Genomic DNA, 17810 nt, shown 5'->3' with positions numbered 1-17810 from the left:
CAAGCAGCTTAAATCTATGCCCCCTCGTGTTAGCTGTTTCAGACTGGGAAAAAGCCTCTGTCTATCCACACGACCAATGCCTCTCATCATCTTATACACCAGCATGAATTCCCTGCATGATTGTCTCCGGGCTGAACAAGACGATGAGCTCACTGTGGTTGTGACGTTGTTCAGGGCTCCGGACGAAGTTGATTAAACTCCTTCTTCGGCGCTCTTTTCAACGTTTTGGGTCATTTTCACCAATTTTAAAGGACTGTGCCTCAGACAGCTGGGTTGTTGCAATTGTTACGTACCAGCAGCAATAGATCACTAATGGAGTCTGGTTTCGATGTGAAAACCACTATCTTTATTAGTATCTACTCCAAATATAAAAGATTAAACGAAATGAACAGAAGTTAACAGTGTAATGCGTATATATAGCTCCCAAACTATCAAGCTTGGGAAACAATGCTTAATGTCTCCAGATGGTAACGTGGAAAAGTTTAGTAATCCACGGAATAAGTGAGTGAAAGGAGAGATTTGTAAATCCACACGATCATGTAGAGAGAAGGCAATTACGAAGAATTCCACACACATTCCACGCTGGGTGAACGAAATAACAGTCGCCGATGATCTTATCCGTCGATTAGTTCCGAAATCAACTTAGAAATATCACCAGGTGACAGTGACAGGAATATCGTTTCCAAGTGGTTACTACAGAACACTCGGATTCCAGGTAGGGGCCAACAAAAGTGATACCACAGGATACTCCAGCAAATCCACACATATGGATGATACGAAGTGACAGTCACACATCCGTTGTGCACCGCGTGCCGATAATCAACCCGATCTTCTGGGCGTGGAAGAGCTCCAACCTTAGAAGTGGCAAGCTGAAGGTCCAACAGCTTGTGCCTGTGTGTGTGTGTGTCTCTCCTCTCTCTCTCTCTCTCTCTCTCTCTCTCTCTCTCTCTCTCTCTCTCTCTCTCTCTCTCTCTCTCTCTCTCTCTCTCTCTCCCCTCTCTCTCTCACTCTCTCTCTCTCTCTCTCTCTCTCTCTCTCTCTCTCTCTCTCTCTCTCTCTCTCTCTCTCTCTCTCGCAGCCGCAGTGTGTGACTGACGTCACAGTCCCACCTCACTCAGGCACTTAAAGCGACATTCACAGTGAACGGATCTGCGGTCTCGCAACACAATGCTCCACTAAATTCTGACAGCAGACTAGCGAGTGAAACTTCGAGTCAGAAACCAAAGAGTTGCCAGCCTGAGTCGGGGCTTTGGGGCTCCAGAGAGAGAGATGGGGTCTAGAGTTTAAGAGGAGGAGGAATCAAACCAGCAGGATGTGGCTACAAAAGAAAGATCAGAAACAATTGGAAACTGGTTGACCTAAAAAAATGTGGTTAATTTCTGCAAAACTCTGGTGGAAATCAACAGATCCGGAAGCAAATGTGGAGAGGAATAAATGGACATCGTTTAGGCCGAGCCCCTTTTGCACGCTCAGGCTGTGTACTCCGCTGCTTAGTTGCTGCTTGAACTACAGAATTCCTCCAGCATTGTGTGTGTGTGCGTCGCTGTATTCCCAGCAACTGCAGAATCTCCTGTGTTTTATAACTGCATTTTACTTTGGCATATGATACACGTTGATATTGAGTATATTGTTTATGGGAGCCGCTTTCTGCGTTAAAACAGCTGCAGATTTTTCTATACACACGAAAAAAATGAGGTATGTATATTGAAACAGTGCCTGCAGAAATCTTTAATGGCAGTGTATTTAAAATTTCGCTTACTCTGAAGCACCGAACAAATGCGCAAGCGTCAGGGTTGATGACGTCCCCAAGTATCACGCATGCGCACAGTACACAGAAGGCCTTGCAAATACCGGGTGCAGCTAAGAGCGATTCTCTACTTTTTTAAATAAACAGCGACTGAGGGACGATTCCTGTGAAATCCGGACACCGTTACCCGCAATCCCTGGACTGTCCTGCTCAATCTCCTCTCTCTCAGCCCCACGATCCGTACACGGGCCCCGGGGAGCTTCCGGCTGATGAGGGAATGGGAACCGATGGATCTCTCAGACAGAGCTGAGCTCCAGCTATCTAAATGCAAGGATTAGGAACTCGGAGAAAGGGAACAAAATCTTTTACATCAGCAGTTGAGAAGATCACCTTTGTTCTTTCCTCAATCACAAACAAGAGAACATCTGCAGATGCTGGAAATCCAAGCAACACAAATTGCTGGATGAACTTTTCCACAGATGCTGCCAGACCTGCTGAGTTCCTCCAGCATTTTGTGTGTGTTCTTGTTCTGGACTTTTCTACCGGTGAGAATATAATTTGTCCCATTCTCTTTTGGTACATAATGATATCAAACACCTTTGTCCTGGGCAACAAGTAACTTTCACATCACAAATGTGCCGGACTCCAATGAGACAGACTACTGCCCTTCACTTCATATTCATTGGCATTGCCATCACTGTAAGTCACTTGGGGGAGACTTCAGGGAAAATATTTATGTAGAATACAGAAACTGGTGATACCTGTGTGCATTGTTGGTGATGAAAAGTTGCTGGAGAATTTGCAAGTTGGAAGAAGTGGAGTTATATTTGGAAATCTGACTTTTTAAACATAATTTAGCAAGCAAACCACATATGGACAGTATGCAAAAGCTTTGTTGAGAAAATCCTTCATGTTCGGTTACAAGCCTGCTACATAGATCGTGTGAGAGTGCAGATGAACTGGACTGAACCCAGAGGAGATCAAAGTTCCTATTGACAGTGATTTGCTAGCTCATAAGATGAACACCTCTCTGTATAAAACTCACTGTGCACATTGTCACTGGCAACAAAATGCACAGTACAAGATTTATGTGCACACTGGTTATTCCAAATTAGAGGAGATATTAGAGGGAAGGAGGGGAGACATCCAGTGTCCCTGATGCCTTCACTGACAAGATGTACATCCAGCTGCAGCTTGTAACCCTGCACTTTAAGGTGTTGGAACTTGAGGCAGATGAATTCCACATCATCCGGCAGTTGGATGTGGTGATGGATGTGACATGAAGTGAGGTGAGTTGCACCTAAGGTGCAGGGCACAGGAAACTGTGTGAGAGTCAGGAAGGGGAATGCGGTTAAATGGTCATCATTGAATAATCTTGTGGCCATCCCCCACAACAACAGGTAGACCACTTTAGAAAGTGTTGTGGGGAGAATTAACTGGCAGAGGAAAATCAAAGGGGTGATAGGGGATTCGTTAGTTATGGGGACAGAACAAAAGGCGACTAATATCTTAGGCTTGCTAGATGTAGCGTGGTGTCGGGGGGCAATATGATTAAAATAAGTTGTAGGGGGAATGAGAGCCAGAATGACAGAACAGATAGTGGAGAGGGTGAATCGAATTGAATTGACTTTATTACATAAATACTTCATAAACATGAGATGGAGAAAACTACATTACATCTCCTTCTAAATCTGCAATGTGTAATTTATAGTAATTTATAATAGATAGTTTGTACATAGACAGTCAATATAACATCGAAATGCAATTGTATCTGCATGAATTAATTAGTCTGATGGCCTGGTGGAAGATGACGTCCCAGGGCCTGTTGGTTCTTTTGCTGTGTTACCGTTTCCTGGATGGTAGCAGCACGAACAGTTTGTGGTTGTGGTGAACTTGGTTCCCAATATCTTTTGGGCCCTTTTTACACAAGTGTCTGTGTAAATGTATTGAATGGCAGAAAGTTCAGAACTACGGATGCGCTGGGCTGTCCACACCACTCTCTGCAGGTTCCTGTGATTAAGGGAAGTACAGTTCCCATACCAGGCAGTGATGCAGCCAGTCAGGGTGCTCTCAATTGTTTCCCTGTAGAAAATTCCTAGGATCTCGCCCCATCCGGAACTTCTTCAGCTATCTGAGGTGGAAGAGGTGCTGCTGTGCTCTTTCCACAACACAGCCGGTATGTACAGACAATCTGAGATGCCTGGTGACGTTTATGCTGAGGAACTTAAAGCTGTTCACCTTCTCAACCGCAGATCCAATGATGTCAGTATCAACCGCAGATCCAATGATATCAGCCTGTCTCCATTCCTCCTGTCATCCACAATCAGCTCCTTTGTTTTGGTGACAGTGCGGGAGAGTTTGTTTTCTTGACACCAGTCAGAATAATTGCTGGCAGAGTCAGCAATGAAATGGTTGAGCATGGGGCGATGAATGTGCTGAGCTGTGTATATCACAATGCAAGAAGCCTCGTAAGAAAGCCAGATGAGCTCAGGACAGGGAATTGTGATATTGTAGCCATTATTGGGACTTGTTTACACCCAACAGTCTGAGGAATTTAGAGGAACAAATTTGTGGAGAAATCACAGACCATGCCAAGGAACAAAGGATAATTCAGTAAGTGATTTTAACTTTCCATATATTGACTGGGACTCCCATACTGTAAAAGGACTAGATGGAGTAAAGTTTGTCAAATGTGCCCTTAGTACGTAGAATTCCCGACGTAGAAGTGTGCAATAAGCTGTTAGGAAATGATCCAGGGCTGCTGACAGAATTTAGTAAACATCATACCGTGAGATTCAAAGTAAAGATGGAAAAAGAGAGGTCTGGACCACAGGTTGAGATTCTAAATTGGAGAACAGTCAATTTTGATGGTATCAGAAAGGATCTGACAAGTGTGGTTTGGGACAGGCTGTTTCCTGGCAACGGAGTATTTGTAAGTGGGAGGCCTTCAGAAGTGAAATTTTGAGGATATAGAGCTTGCATGTGCCTGCCAAAGTAAAAGTTGAAAGGTAACTGGTCCAGGGAACCTTGATTTTCAAGAGAAATTGAAGCCCCGGATATTTTGTTCCTCTAAAAGCCTCAGACTGTTGGGTGCTACTGAGATCCATTAATGACTACAAATCACAATTCCACACACTGAGCTCATCTGACTTTTTTGTTGTCATCTTCTGTTAGGTTCTAAAAGCTTCTGAATAGTTTTTGCTCTTTTGTTTGCCCTCTGTTTGACTTTTATGTTGGCTCTGGCTTCTCATTCCAGCCACTGTTGTGTCCTCAATGTTTTCACTTCTTTGGGATATATTGATCACTCAGCTCTTGCTTGCATTTGCCCTATCTATACTCTCATGGTATTCTATACTTCTAACAAGTCGTCCGTCCAATGTTTAATTTCTTTGTGTATGTTTGGAGCCTTTTTTAGGTGCATATGATGATGAGGGGCATTGATCGTGTGGATAACCAGAGGTTTTTTTTCCCAGGGCTGAAATGGTTAACACGAGGGGGGCATAGTTTTAAGGTGCTTGGAAATAGATACCGAGGCAATGTCAGGGGTAAGGTTTTTTTTTTACACAGATAGTGGTCGGTGCGTGGAATGTAAGCCAGCAGTGGTTGACAAAGCAGATACAATGGGGTCTTTTAACAACCTCTTGGATAGGTACATGGAGCATAGAAAAATAGAGGGCTGTGCACTAGGGAAATTCTAGGCAGTTTCTAGTGTAGGTTAAATGGTCGGCACAGGACTGTGGGCCAAAGAGCCTGTAATGTGCTCTAGATATCTCTGTCCTATGTGAAGGAGCAAAGCAACTTCGGTTATTCGCCGATCCTCTATTACCACCCCCATCACTAAAGATGACTTAATTATCTCTGCTGGGGTCCCTACAATTTCTGCTCTTGCCTCCCACAGGGTCTGAGGGAGCACCTGGCCATACCCTGGAGATTTATCCACCCTAATCTGCCTCAGGATGGGAACCACCTCCTCTGCTTTAGTGTGTACGGGGTCCACGATGTTAATGCTGCTTTTCCACACTTCCATTGACTTTGTATCCCATTTGCTGAGGAAACAGAGATGAAAGAAAATGAGGATCTCCCTCTCTGCTTTGTTTACAAACATGGATTGCCACGTTGGTCTTCCAGAGGACCAACTTTCTCCCTTGCAATACTTTTGCTCTTAATCTATCAGTAGAATCCCTTAGGATTATCCTTCATCTTTTCTGTGAGGGCAACCTCAGAATCAGAATCAGACTTTAATCGCCAAGTACCTGTACACATACAAGGAATTTACTTCCAGCAGATGTTGCCTCTCTGCTCATAACAATAATAATGATAAATATAAATGAAAATATAGATTATACATACAGGTAGTGCAATCCAAGTAATAGTTAGCCGACAGTTAACTGGCAGTCAACTGTTCAGCAAAGTGACCGCAGTAAGGAAAAAACTTCTCCAGTGCTTATTAGTCTTAGTCCGGAGGGATCTGAGGTGCCTTCCAGACGGAAGCAGTTCAAACAGTCCGTGCGCAGGATGGAAGGAGTCCTTTATGATGTTCCCCGCCCTCTTCTTCAACCTGGAAGAGTACAGGTCCACAATAGAGGGCAGGGAGGCTCCAATGATGCGCTCGGCATCTTCTTTTAGCCATCCTGATTTATTTCTTATAGCACAGAACACTAGAGGGGAATTCTAGGCAGATTCTAGAGAAAGTTACATGGCTGTCACAACATCTTAGGCTGAATGGCCTGGAATATGCTGTAGATTTCTATGTTGAACAACCAATTAACTTCTCTTCTTTAACCTGTGCAGGGTCCATGATTTTAATGCGGCTTTTCCACACTCCCATAGAATCTTTGTCCATCTCCTAATAAATAGAGATGAAAAATTATTTAAGATCTCCCCCATCTGCTTTGGTTCCACACGTGGATTTGCCATTCCGGTCTTCCAGAGGACCAACTTTGTGCCTTGCAATGCTTTTGCTCTTAATCTATCTCTAGAATCGCTGAGGATTATCCTTCATCTTTTCTGTGACAGCAACCTCATGCCTTCTTTTAGCCATCCTGATTTATCTCTTATGTGTTCTCTTGCATTTCTTATACTCCATAAGAAACTGCCTGTTGATCCCTGTTATGCAATTCCATTTTGTGCTTCACCAGGGTCTCAATATCTCTTGCAAACCAAAGTTCCCTACATTTTCTATCTTTACCTTTTATTCTGGCAAGGAGATACCCGCTTTGTACTTTCAAAATTTCGCTTTGAAGGCCTCCCATTTACCAAGCACACCTTTGCCATAAAGCAGCCTGTCCCAATCCACAGTTGCCAGATCCTAGTGTTGATTCCAGGTGTGGATCCATGTCCTGAACACATCCACCTTTCCTATGCTGCTCCTTGTATTGAAATATACAGGGCTCAGCATATTCACCGCACCATGCTCAACTTTTTCATTCCTGTCTTTGAGGACTGAAAAACATCTGTCTCCACAACCTCTCCACTACCTGTTCTGTTATTCAGGCTCCCATTCCAACTTTGGTTTAACCATCCTTATCCTCACCTCCCAGCATGCAGCTCTATCAGCCCTTTGGCTTTCTGCTCCCAGATCGATAAAAAGGAGGTACAGGCAGATAGGAACAAATGGAGTACTTATGAAATACAGGAAATTCAAGTGAACACTTATGAAAGAAATAAAAGAAGGCATCAGGTTGCCCCAGCAGACAAGGTGAAGGAGAATCCTTAGGGATTCTGCAGATATGTTAGTAGCAAAAAGATTGCAAGGGAAAAAAAATTAATCGTCTGCAGGATCAGAATGATAATCCATATGAGGAGACAAAATAGATGTGGGAGATTTATTTTGCATCCGTATTGACTCAGGAGATGGACACAGAGTCTGTAGAAGTGAGGCAAAGCAGCATCAACTTCATGGACCCTGTACAGATTACAGAGGTGGAGGGGTTTGCTGTCTTCAGGTAAATTAGTGTGGATCAATCCCCAGGGCCTGACAAGTTGTTCCCTAGGATCCTGCGGAGGACAAGTGCCAAAACTGTACGGGCACAAGGACAGATATTTAAATAATCTTAAGTGGCAGGTGAGGTACTGGAGGATCGGAGGACAGCCAATATTGTTCTGCTGTTCAAGGAAGGCTCTAAAAATAAACTGAGAAATTGCACATTGGTGAGCTTGACATCAGTAGTGGGAAAGGTCTTGGAATGTTATGTGCAGGAACCCGATATATAAGTATTTGGATCGATGTGGACTGATTAAGGATAAACAGCGTGCATGGTAGGTCATGTCTAACCAATCTTATAGAGTCTCTCGAGGAAGTTATCAGGGAAATGGATGAAGGCAAAGCAGCAGATGTTGTCCACATGGACTTTAGCAAGGCACTTGACAAAGTCTCATATGGGAGGTTTGTCAAGAAGGTTCGGTCACTCAGCGTTCAAGATGAGACAGTAAATTGGATGAGACACCATCTTTGGGAGAAGCCAGAGTGTGGTAGCAGATGGTTGCCTCTCTGACTGGAACCTGCGACTAGTGGTTGCCACAGGGATCAGTGCTGGATCTGATGTTGTTTGTCATCTATATCAGTAATCTGGATGATAGTGTGGTTAACTGGATCATCAGATTTGTGGATGACACCCAAGATTGGTGGTGTAGTGGACAGTGAGGAAGACTATCATGGCTTGCAGTGTGATCTGGACCAGCTGGGAAAATGGTTTGAAAAAGGGAAAATGGAATTTAATGCAGACCAGTGTGAGTTATTGCACTTTGGTATGACCTACCAAGGGAGGTCTTTCACAGTTACTGGTTGGGCACGGAGGAGTGTTGTAGAAGAAAGGGACCTGGGAGTACAGGTCCTTAATTAACTGAAATTTGTATCACAGTCAGATAGAGACAGAAAAAAAGATTTCAGCCCAATGGCCTTCATGAACCAAAGTACTGACAACAATAGATGGATTTTATGTTCACTTGTAGAAGACATTGTTGAGGCCTAATTTAGAGTATTGTGTGTAGTTTTGGTCACCTGCCTACAGGAAAGCTGTAAAAGAGGTTCAGAGAGTTCAGAGAAAATTCACAATAAAGTTGCCAGGTCTGGAGGACTTGGGTTATAAGGAAAGATTGAACAGGTCCAGACTTTATTCCTTGGAATGTAGAAGATTGAGGTGAGATTTGATTGTGATAGAGAGCATAGATAGTGTAAATGCAAGCTGGCTTTCTCCACTGAGATTGGGTGGGACTACAACCAGAGGCCAAGGGTTAAGGGTGAAAGGTGAAATGTTATGTGGAACATGAGGGGAAACTTCTTCACATAGACAGTCATCTGGGTGTGGAATGAGCATCCAGCACGACTGGTGCATGCGAGATCCATTTCAACATTTAAGAGGTTTGTGTAGGTACCTGGATGGTAAGGGTATGGGAGTGGGCAATTTAAATAGTTCGGCATAAACTAGATGGCCCAAAGTGCCTGTTTCTGTGTTGTAATTTTCAATGACTGTGACAAAAACCTGAAATAATACAAAAATTCACTCTAAATCCTTTTTAACAGATGTGCGGACCAACCATTCATCTCAGCAGGAATTTTTTATATGGTGTTAAAACTGTGGCATGTTAAGTTAATAATACATAAAAGAAAATCACAGTTGCACGTCAAGAAAGACTATATGTGAGAGACTGTTTCAGTTACTGTGGGGCCAGGCACCCATGCAGCTCAGCAGGAGGAGGTAATAATACCAATGGAGAGAGTCAAACTGAGCGAGGGTTCAAATTGGAGATGGCCAAAAGCCCCATTCTTATAGAGACAGGAAGAGCATCAGAGAATTGATGGTCATTCCAGATACCAGCACTCTGCCCAGTCAGGAGATGATATCTCTGTCCAGCTTGTTTTGAACCTCACTGTAACAGTGTGATACCAGATCAAACCTTGGCAACTCAAGTAATCTCATCTGAAATGTTGTCCTACACCCATTGATGGATTTTGCAAATCTTTTTACAGGTTAAATACAAGAAGGAATTTGTCTCCAGGAAGCTCAAACATGACATGCCAGTTTTGCTGTCTCTGTCTAGATATTTAAGAAGTGGAGCAAGGGATTCAATTGACCATTCTTCATGCTCAGAAAGTGGGGACAGATTCACTCGGTTAACTGACCAACTGGCATGTCCGTCATTTTACACAGGAGAAAGGCCATTCACCTTCTCAGACAGTGGGAATGGATTCACTCGGTCATTTCAACTGAAGGTACATTAGCAAGTTCACACTGGGCAAGGGCATTCACCTGTTCTGTGGGTGAGAAAGGATTCACTCAGTTTTCCCACCTGTGGACACACCAGTCAGTTCACACCAGGCAGAAGCTGGTCATCTGCTGAATTTCTGGGAAAGGATTCACTCAGTCTTAATGGCTCACCAGGGAGTTCACATCAGGGAGCGGCCATTCACTTGCTCAGTCTGTGGGAAGAGATTCATTAAATCATCCCACCTGCTGAGTCATCAGCGAGTTCACACTGGGGAGAAGCCGTTCACCTGCTCAGAATGTGGGAAGAGATTCTCTGAGTTATCCAACCTACAGAATCATCAGCGAGTTCACACTGGGGAGAAGCCATTCACCTGCTCAGAATGTGGGAAGGGATTCACTCAGTCATCCCACCTGCAGAGACACCAGCGAGTTCACACTGGGGAGAAGCCGTTCACCTGCTCAGACTGTGGGAAGAGCTTCACTCACTTATGCAACCTACAGAATCATCAGCCAGTTCACACTGGGGAGAGGCCATTCACCTGCTCAGAATGTGGGAAGGGATTTACTCAGTCATCCAGCCTACTGAGTCATCAGCGAGTTCACACAGGGGAGAGGCCCTTCACCTGCTCAGAATGTGGGAAGGGATTCACTCAGTCATCCCATCTGAAGGTTCATCAGCGAGTTCACACTGGGGAGAAGCCATTCATCTGCTCAGTCTGTGGAAAGGGATTCACTGATTCATCCACCCGGCAGAAACATCAGCGAGTTCACACTGGGGAGAAGTCGTTCACCTGCTCAGAATGTGGGAAGGGATTCACGGATTCATCCTGCCTACTGGTACATCAGCGAGTTCACACTAGGGAGAAGCCGTTCACCTGCTCAGAATGTGGGAAGGGATTCACTCAGTCATCCCACCTGCAGAGACATCAGCGAGTTCACACTGGGGAGAAGCCATTCAAATGCTCAGAATGTGGGAAGAGATTCACTCAATCTTCCACCCTACAGGCACACCAGCGAATTCACACTGGGGAGAAGCCATTCACTTGCTCAGTCTGTGGGAAACAATTCACTCTGTCATTCCAACTACTGAAACACCAGCGAGTTCACACAGGGGAAAGGCCATTCGCCTGCTCAAAATGTGGGAAGAGATTCGCTGGATCATCCAACCTACAGAGACATCAGCAAGTTCACACTGGGGAGAAGCCGTTCACTTGCTCAGTCTGTGGGAAAGGATTCACTCAGTCGTCCCAACTACTGGCTCACCAGTCAATTCACAATGGGGAGTGGCCATAGTTATGAATCCCCGGGTTTCGTTTGCTGTGGGCTGTCATTTTAAGAGAGAGCGAGAGAGATTAAGAAGGTGAATCAGTCCGACTTGCAGCTTGTTTACATTGCTCGCAGCTTGTTTCCTTTTAACCAAGGACACAGACAATCAGAGTCAGACGGAGACGAAGGAGGAAAAATGGAAGGATCGAAACCAGGGAACTAGAGGCCAAGGGTCACTGTTTGGAACTTTCCTATGCCCACAAGGGTGGGTTAATTATCGATTCACCATACATCGTATGTGTAGTTGTCACCGCGTTTGATCCATAGGAGTGGATCTGATTTGTGGTGTCCTATGAAGACCACAGATGTGTTAACCCTTCCCTGGGTGTGGTGTGGTAATTCACTTGAAGATGATACCGCTTGTGACAAGTCACTTTCGGTGATAAATCTTATGAGGGTTTGGAATGACGACAAATAAAATCGATAGCGACTGTTGTGTGGTTTTACCACCATGGAACCTGTGGAATTCAACATAATTGCCTTCTCTCAACATTTACCCTGGATTACAAATATCTCTCTCATCACCTGAACTTTCATACTTTGCTATCTCAAGAATCCAAGCCTTGTTTCTCCAGAGCTCAATAGTTTGGGAGTTTTATTTAAACACATATATACACATAACATTGTTAACTTTTGTTTATCTTGCATAAGTTACTATATTACAAGTAGATTCTAATAAAGATAGTTTTAACATTAAAAACAGACTCCAGGTATAGTCTATTGCTGCTGGTTCATTTCTAAAACGTTATGATTCGTAACAAAATTGGGGCCTGCATCCAGTATATGAACAGATTTGGGGGCGTATTCATTAATTATCAATTTCATCCCTTTTCATTTATTGGTGTGTGGAAAATCAGCAGCAATGGATGCTGACCAACCTCTGAGGCATTAGAGGATGCCAGAAGGATTGAGTTGTTGAGACTTGCTAGAAGGTTAAAACTTGCTAAGGTGAAATTGACAATGAGGAGGGCACAGATGCAGAGGATAATAGCTGAACATTATGTATCTGAGGGTGTGTTTAAAGTGGAGGAGTTGGAGGTGTTTCCTGAAAGTAAACCTAGTGAGCTTGAGCTCCAGTACAAGTGAGAAAAATTAAACTGGAGGCTGCGGAAAGGCAGAGGCAGTTTGAGGCTAGAGAAGCAGAAAAAAACAGAGAAGAGGCAGAAAAATAGAGGGAGGAAACAGAAAGACAGAGGCTGTTTGAGCTGGAAAAGATAAAGAGGTTGCAGCAAAGGAGTCCAGCGTTTTTCTCTGGTGATAAATTTGAGGCCAGTTGGGAAGTTAAATTGGTCCCTCCATTTGACGAGGCAGAGATTGATAAATACTTTCAGCATTTTGAGAAGGTTGCTCAGAGTTTAAAGTGGCCAGAAGGGGTTTGGCTTATTCTCTTACAAAGTGTAATTAAGGGGAAGGCTCAGCAAGCCTATTCTGCTTTGACAGTTGATGAAGCAGCTGATTATGACATAGTGAAACAGGCTGTGCTCAAAGCTACGAGTTTGTCCCAGAATCATACAGGCAAAAGTTTAGAAATTTGAGGAAATCCGTGAACCAGACTTTTATGGAATTTGCTTATGAGAAGATAGTGTGTTTTGACCGCTGGTGCACATATAAAAATGTGAATGATGATTTTAACAGCTTGAAAGAGTTGGCTTTAATTGAAGAATTCAAAAGGTGCGTCCCTGATGACATAAAGAGATATTTAGAAGAAAAGGATGCTGCCACTTTGCAGGAGTCTGGGAAACAGTTGAAGGAGAAATATTCTGGTCTTACTTGTTACTATTGTAAGAAAGCTGGACATGTGATGGCTGATTGTTCAGTCCTGAAGATGAAAAAGGAAAATGAGGCAGTCCCAAATGCCCGTGGTCAGTATGTTGAAGCACCTATAAATCCGTAGGGTCCTGAACATTCTATTGAGGCTCAGTTAAGGTCTGAGAGGTCTGACCGAGTTAAGAAGGGATTAGATCATTTTATGTCAGATGGGTTTGTATTAGTAAAGGAAGGGTCAACCCCGGTAACAGTGAACATTTTTTGAGTTACTGGGGCTTCTCAGTCACTTATATCAGACAGTGTTCTAAAGTTTGGTGATGATTCTAACATTGGTGAGGTAAATCTTATTAAAGTCATTCGGGGCGACATGGTTTCCGTGCCATTGCACAAGGTAACTTTACTGTCAGGGTTCGTTTCAGGACCTGTTAAGATCAGATTATGCTCCAGTTTACTGGTGGAAGATGTTAGTTTGCTGTTAGGGAATGACCTGGCAGATTGTAAAGTTGTTCCTGCAGTGCAGTTGACAACTAACCCAACCACTGACGAGCCACAGATGGATTTTAACATTTATCCTTCCTGCACAGGAACTCGAAGTATGGCTAAAATGTCTGCCGATGCGGGAGAGCTTACAGCAGAACAGAACCTAGACCCTGAGATTGAAGCTTTAAAATAAACAGCCCTCTCAGATGATGAGACTAAGAAAGTGCCAGCAGGGTGTTACTTCAAGGATGGTGTGTTAATGAGGAAGTGGAGGCCACCTGCTATACCAGCGAGTGAGGAATGGGAAATTGTTCACCAAGTTATAGTTCCTTAAGTTTATAGGGCTGAAATTTTAACTTTGGCCCACAGTATACCCTTAGATGGCCATTTTGGAGTGAGTAAAACGGTAAACAGGATTACGAAATAATTCTACTGGCCTAATCTGTGGAAAGATGTTACGAGCTTTTGCAGAACCTGTCACACTTGTCAAGTTGTGGGTAAACGTAATTAGGTCACCCCAGTGCCCCACTGTGATCTATACCTGCATTCGGTGAACCCTTTTCAAAATTTATAGTGGATTGTGTTGACCCATTGCCAAAGACTAAAGCTGGCCATCAATATCTGCTAACTATTATGTGTACTGCATCCGGATTCCCAGAGGCAATACCTCTCAGAAATGTTAAAGCTAAAACTGTGGCGAAGGCTCTTACCAAGTTTTCTACATTTTCTGGTTTGCGTAAAGAAATCCAGTCTGATCAAGGACATGATTTTACATCTGGATTATTCCAGCAGGTAGTTTATGAACTGGGAGCTGAACAAATTACATCATCTGCATACCATCCAGAATCACAAGGGGCTTTAGAAAAATTTCATTCCACCCTCAAAACAATGATTATGATATTAAAATGTTGAAAATGGAAAAGACTGGGATGAAGGTATACATTTATTTTTGTTTGCAGTAAGAGAGTCGGTACAGAGATCACTGGGCTTTAGTCCATTTGAACTTGTATTTGGTCAGAGAGTGAGGGGACCTTTGACCTTGTTAAAGGAACAGTGGATTGATGGGGATGTACATGTTAACTTGTTAGACTATGTTTTGAAGTTCAGAAATAAACTACATCAAGCCTATAGTCTATTGAGACAAAACCTAAAGATTTCTCAAAACAGGATGAAGTGTTGGTTTGATAAGCGGGCTTGCAAACGAAAATACCAGGTGGGGGATAAGGTGCTTGCCTTATCTCCAATGTTGACAAATCCACTTCAGGCGAAATTCAACAGACCGTATGAAATAGTCTCTCAAATTAATGATGTGAATTATGTTATTAAAACGCCCGACTGATGTAAACTAACACAGGTGGTACATATAAATATGAAAAAGCCTAATTTTGACAAGCAGGCACCGTCTGTGAGTGTTGTTGTCAAAACATATGAATCTGGTAACCCTGAGAATGAAACAATTGACTCATCTGAGACTTTTCACAAGTCAAACGTGGTCCCAGTTAGGCTAATGAACTCGGTTGTTCTGGAAAACATTGATAACAGGTTGGCTCATCTGCAGCCAAAGCAACAACAACAGCTGAAAGAATTAATTCTGAATTTTAAGGATTTATTTCCCAATGTTCCCAAGCAAACCGCGGTTGCAGTACATGATGTAGATATTGTTCAAGCCAAACCGATTAAACAACACCCATATTACATGAACGTAGAAAAATGTAAATTGGCTGAGCAAGTGTTGTAAGTGGGGAAACAGATTCGATATGTCTCAGAAGCAAGGACTTTGGACAGAAAATGATTTTATTTACAGAAGGCAATCGTGGGAAAACGGCAACAGAAGCAACACGCACAATTTACAGCAGTCGTGGGGAAAGTCGGTTCGGCAATAAAACACACACGGACAATTACTAACGAACGTGGGAATATCGCCTGGGAACAAAGTGCACGCGCATAACACCCGCACACACACGCAAACACACAAAGGAAAATTCTATACGATATCCGCCAGCCCTTGACCCTGTGCAGGCACAGCTCTGTGTTATTAAAGAGAGTAATCAACGCTCCCAACCCTATTCAATGCACAGCTCACTAACAATTTCTCCAGCGCCGTTCCACGGTTCTCAGCCTGGAGTGAAGCAGGGTGTCTCTCGGAGATGGCAAAGGGAAAGCACACGCGGCACCCTTTATAGTGCTCAGGGATGGAGGGTCCAGCCCAGGTAATCTACAGAGGGGCCAAAGGCTCCGTGCCAGCAGAGTGAAGCCGATTACAAAGGCCGATTGCTCGAGGCCAAGTACAAGGCTAATTAAAGGGGCCAATGGTGAGGTGTGTATTTGGCAGGTGGTGTGCCTTGACCAGGTAGTGGGTAGGTTTGTCACGTGAAAGTCACGACCCCTCCAATACAGTCTACCCCTCGGATCCACGCCACTCGCCAAGCATTACATGTAACAGAGTGAGAAGGAAAGTGCTATATCTTAATGGAAGTCTTACACTTAACTATTTCTAAGGTTAACGCTGTATGTGACTGTACAGAACTAGAGAAAGACAGACGTGCTCTGAATAACATACACACAGCGATGATAACGAGAGGTAAAACGTAGAGAGAAGGCAAACACGCCGAATTCCACGGTGGTAATTAATAAATATCAGTGGTGGAAGATCCTCCGTCGAGCCGTTCCAAAGCTACACACGAATTACCACCAGAGTGATCTGTCACAGGGATGCCGTCTTCAAGGAGTTACCACATCACTCACCCAGGCAGGGGGTAACTTCGAGTGGCCCCACAGGACATTCCCAGATCCACTCCTTTGGACTATACGGAGTTACAGCCACACATCCGATGTGCTCCGGATCGATGATCACTCCACCCTTGTGGGTGTAGCAGAGTTCCAAATCCCCAGCATCGACAAACTGGAACTGCTGCCTTTTCCAGGTTCGCTCCTCTCTCTCTGTCTCTTCTTCCGACTCCTGACCGTGACTGTCTGTGTCCTTGTTTTAAAGGTAAACAAGCTGCGAGTCGGTCAGTGAACAACGTCATAGTCCTGCCTCACTGAAGCGCTCTGTTAAAGTGACAGTCCACAGTGAACGAAACCTGCGGGTCCGTAACAGTGCATTGATGGGCGAGGAGGGGTCAAACCTTGATTGGCAGGTGACGTGCCTTCCGACCGGGTAGTGGGCAGTGATGTCACGTGACAGTCACGCCCCCTCCGATACACTGCGTTAGGCAATGTTCTCTCAAACCGTTCAGTCTCAGTGTACTCCCGACATGAAAACAATTAACCCTGTCTTTCCGTCCAGACGACCAAGAACGCTCGGAGTCGACTTTCCTCCAGCAGCTGGTTCTCACAGCGCCAGTGCCTGGATCCCAGCTCAGAGTAGATGAGGAAGAATGTCCTTAACTCCTGGCAGAGTCATCGGGCGCCGTCATGACAAGTTTTTGCACCGATCTTTCTGGTGATTGCTCATGGCGTTTCTGCGGCATTCTCCAGCTTTATTTTTACGAGGTCGAGTTGCCGCTCGACGCTCAACCCAGCACGGATGGAAAGCGTGCAAGAGAGCCGGCTGGCCTTGAACTCGGGACCCTTCGCTCCGGAGTCCGGCGCTGATGCCACGACGCCTCACAGTGCCGAGGGGCAAATTCCATCCACACCAGGTGATGGTTCGAGGACGGCATTTGCCACATTCAGGTTGCCATCGCAGGGAGCTGTACGCTTGACAGACATAGAGGCGATCTATTCGAGAATCTCTCCCTCTAGACACTTCTGGAGAAGGCTCCAGAGTCAGGAAGTAGATCCCGCCAGGCGTCCACCAAGTCAAAGGAGCCGACTAACTCCTTCAGCTTCTTTGCCGATGCTGTGTCGCGCTGGAGACTGCAGAGGTTCTCCACCTCGAAGGTACATTTGAAGTCCCCACTCCCAGGACCCATGGAGCTCAGTAGAGTGGACAGCTGACGGAATAGGGAATAGGCGCGTCAGCATCACCCCGCCCCTCAGGGCAGACACGTTGATGAAATGCAGAGGTTCACCATCCAGGCGCACAGCCAGATGGAGCAGGCGGCCGGGCACCGACATCTCGAGCTTTAACCATTTCCGGCTGGAAGGTCGAGGCCAACAGGATCGTCACCCCGCTAGAGTTGGAGCTGAGGAGGCTCATGTAGACCCCTCCTTGCCGCTGCAGGAGCCAAGCGGACTCGTCCCCCGCGGTGGTATGGGTTCCCTACAGGAACCTCACCGTATATCGCCCATCCCAAAGGACTGAGAGATTCTTTTATCTGCCGAGAGAACCCCTGCTA

The 17810-nt window shown here is 44.8% G+C and overlaps 1 protein-coding gene across 8 annotated transcripts in view; it reads left to right on the top strand.

The window, feature by feature from the left end:
• LOC132386430 (zinc finger protein 235-like) overlaps positions 1-15016 on the top strand; it is a 35735-nt gene extending 20719 nt beyond the window's left edge. The window contains exons 1-2 of one of the 8 annotated variants that reach the window (XM_059958704.1): positions 1820-2292; positions 9717-14999. In XM_059958704.1, the coding sequence (XP_059814687.1) occupies positions 10117-11247 (1131 nt within the window). In that variant the 5' untranslated portion in view covers positions 1820-2292; positions 9717-10116 and the 3' untranslated portion in view covers positions 11248-14999. The other 7 variants (XM_059958703.1, XM_059958706.1, XM_059958705.1 and 4 more) reach the window with 7 other exon arrangements.
• Positions 15017-17810: the final 2794 nt, after the last annotated feature.

The sequence above is a fragment of the Hypanus sabinus genome, unplaced genomic scaffold (genome assembly GCF_030144855.1).
Source record: "Hypanus sabinus isolate sHypSab1 unplaced genomic scaffold, sHypSab1.hap1 scaffold_1157, whole genome shotgun sequence".
Lineage (NCBI taxonomy): Eukaryota > Metazoa > Chordata > Chondrichthyes > Myliobatiformes > Dasyatidae > Hypanus > Hypanus sabinus.
Note: the sequence above shows the minus strand (reverse complement) of the source record. Positions and strands in the feature narration are given on the sequence as shown.